Raw genomic sequence first — 2,836 nt, forward strand, 5'->3', positions numbered from 1 at the left:
GAAATGAAGTAACCATCTTTGAAAGGCCTTAAGTCATATTAAATTTATCATGAAAGTCAGTGTCTTACAAACACACATGGATCTTTCTGCTGCTGCAGCTCGACTCAGAGGAAGTGGCAGGAAAACAAAGAATCTTCTTATTACCAATGGAGCTGCTCTGCCAAGCAGGATGCAGCGTTCGAGGTCTGTGTGCTGAGACGCTGCACCTGTGCTTCAGCAGCAGAAGCCACCACAGTCATGAAGGGTGAATCTGCACAAGCTCAGCTAATGCAAATTCTGACTGTCTCTTGCTCTCACACACGATATCCATCTCAGCTGCCATTAGGCAAGAATATATATTTAGATATCTCAATTTGCCCTGAGGTCATTAAAACCCCATTACTATTACTCAAAAGAGACCACATTTACCTATAGACCCTATTAATTTATGTTCTCTGTAAAGGATCACAAATCATGAAAAACGTTCAAGTGAAAAACACTTCTTACTGTTATGATGCACCGTGTTGATATACCACTAGTTAGTTTTTCGCAGTATTTGTTCATTTTAAGTCTGAAAGTGCATGAATGTTGGATAGAAAGAGCTCGTGTGAATGAGGCGTTTTGTGGTTTGAGTTCTCAGAGGAGACGAGCGCTGTATAAGAACCAGTTCCTGTCCAAACACAATCATGCAGCTCTGCAGCATCACTGCTGGACACAGCGAACGAACCGGAACATTAACGGCAGCTCAAAATGGGACAAAGACGACAGAGAAGCCGCACAAGTGTGGAAATGTGTACTTTATAATCTGAGTGACAAAGCTAATGCAGTCAGGTCATGTTTAAACAATCTTTCATACCTGCAACCACCCATCCTGTGACTGGCAGCATGACTTCTACATACACAGAGCACTGATCAACAGCAACTCTATGTCTCTACCCACACCCACCCACACACACCCACCTGCCCCCACACAGACACACCTTTGATGTAAGAGTAAATGCCAAGCATCAAAAGCATAAATGAGCATTCAGTGCAACACTGTCCTGATGACTACATGCAGAATGATGGTCAAACACCAGATTCATAGAAACTGAGTCCAGTCGTTTGCTGCTACTAGTGAATTATTACGTTAACATTCATCTCAGTGTTTCTGAGCCACAGAACAGAATACAAAGACTATTTAGTGCCCCAACATCAAACATCTCTTTATATTAACTTCTTTTGTTTTTTAAATAATCTCAATCACACAAAATCCAATCAAGAATAATTATGAACCTGAAGACGCTCCCTAACAGCAGGTCAGACAGCAGTTTTTGTTTTTAATGCAACTCAGTCTGTGGTAATTATAAATAAATACAAACAATACACAATGAATGTCTACTGCAAACAATAAATCATAACAGGAGTTTGCTTGTTTTGCTAATATGAGGATGCTTAAAGAGGTTAATCATAAACGATCACTGAAAGAAACGACTCTCCCAGCCCGGACAGGAGGAACGAAACAGACAAATCAAACAGCAGGAGGCGTGGTCACAAAGCAGCGTGATTTTCCCAGCAGATAAAGCAGTGACATCAAAAAGCTCTTCCTATGGAGGTTGAGTTTCTCTTAATCAAAGACAGTCAGGAAATGTCCGGTTTGCATGGTTTGAAATGGCAGCAAGCACGCTTTCTCTCCTTTTACGACTTGGATTTAATCAGAGAGGCACAACATCCTCTGTGAAACGTCCACAGCCACTGTGATCCTGTGTGAAGTCACTGAGCTCTTATTCAAGACGTCTTTTTCTGAGCCGTTCGTTCTCAGAGAGGCGAGTTCATTAGAAGCAAACAGGAAGTTTGCCTGAATAATCGACTCTGCTGCGAATCATCCTCAGATGTGAACGACGCCTCCTCTGGCTGGTTACATGAACTGCATCTGGAAGGACATGAAACAAGAATAGAGCAGAATTTAAGAAAACACCATCCAAACACAGCGATGTGAGTGCAGACGGGTTCACCTGCTTTTACTGGGGAACACTGTGGAAAGATTAACATGTAGGGTCCACTGTGGGAGTGGATTTTACACCTGTTCCTACCTGGACACAGGATTTAAGAAGATTTATGTTCAGATGGTGTAATGGAACAAAAAGCTGATATGTGTGTGTGTAAGCCATGCATTATAATCACATGACCAATAACTTAATGAAAATACAGCCATGCAGCGTGCTCGGTGTCAGTCACTCTCACTGAAGTGAGATTCAGTCTGAGAAACATTCGTTGGGACAAACACAAATAACACATCGCAAAATTACCTGAAGACTTTTTCCCTTTTGTGTGTTACTGTCTGCAGGTTTAGTAACACAAACTCTTGTGTGTTGACAATGTAGCCAAAGTTTAAAAAAATCTATTACAAACCAAATTTGCAGCTAAAGTACAAACAAACTCCAGCGCATGTAGCACACGTCTGTGCTTCCATCATGGTTTAAAGGAGACGTGGAAACTAGTCCAGCCAAGTGTGAAGTACTGACTGTTGACTACAACAACCCGCTCTGCTTAATCGACCTCTTGAACTTAGAGATAATAATTATAGTAACATTGTGGACACTGACGCAGACGAGTCGTATACTGTAGACGCAGACATCGGTTACCTGAGCACCAGGATTGGGCCCAAAGGGGTTGGGTGACCTGATCGCAGGCTGAGTATACATCATAGTAGGCTGTGTGATCATCATGGAGCCCATTCGGGGAGGCTGATGGGGAAAAAGAGATGATAAGTATTAATTTAGGCAAGGCAAGGCAAGTTTATTTGTACAGCACAATTCAACAACAAGGTGATTCAAAGTGCTTTACAGAGACATTAGAAACAAGAACAAATAAAAAG

The 2,836-nt window shown here is 41.9% G+C and overlaps 1 protein-coding gene across 4 annotated transcripts in view; it reads right to left on the reverse strand.

Moving 5' to 3' along the window:
• Positions 1 to 761: 761 nt before the first annotated feature.
• LOC102215088 (phosphatidylinositol-binding clathrin assembly protein-like) overlaps positions 762 to 2,836 on the reverse strand; it is a 34,172-nt gene continuing 32,097 nt past the window's right edge. For all 4 annotated transcript variants that reach the window (XM_013912748.1, XM_013912746.1, XM_013912747.1 and 1 more), the window contains 2 exons: positions 2,604 to 2,705; positions 762 to 1,891 (listed from right to left, as the gene is read on the reverse strand). In XM_013912748.1, the coding sequence (XP_013768202.1) occupies positions 1,877 to 1,891; positions 2,604 to 2,705 (117 nt within the window). In that variant the 3' untranslated portion in view covers positions 762 to 1,876. The remainder of the gene's footprint in view (positions 1,892 to 2,603; positions 2,706 to 2,836) is intronic.

This window comes from Pundamilia nyererei, unplaced genomic scaffold (assembly GCF_000239375.1).
Source record: "Pundamilia nyererei isolate P.nyererei 1_Seehausen unplaced genomic scaffold, PunNye1.0 scaffold00099, whole genome shotgun sequence".
Taxonomy (NCBI): Eukaryota; Metazoa; Chordata; class Actinopteri; order Cichliformes; family Cichlidae; genus Pundamilia; species Pundamilia nyererei.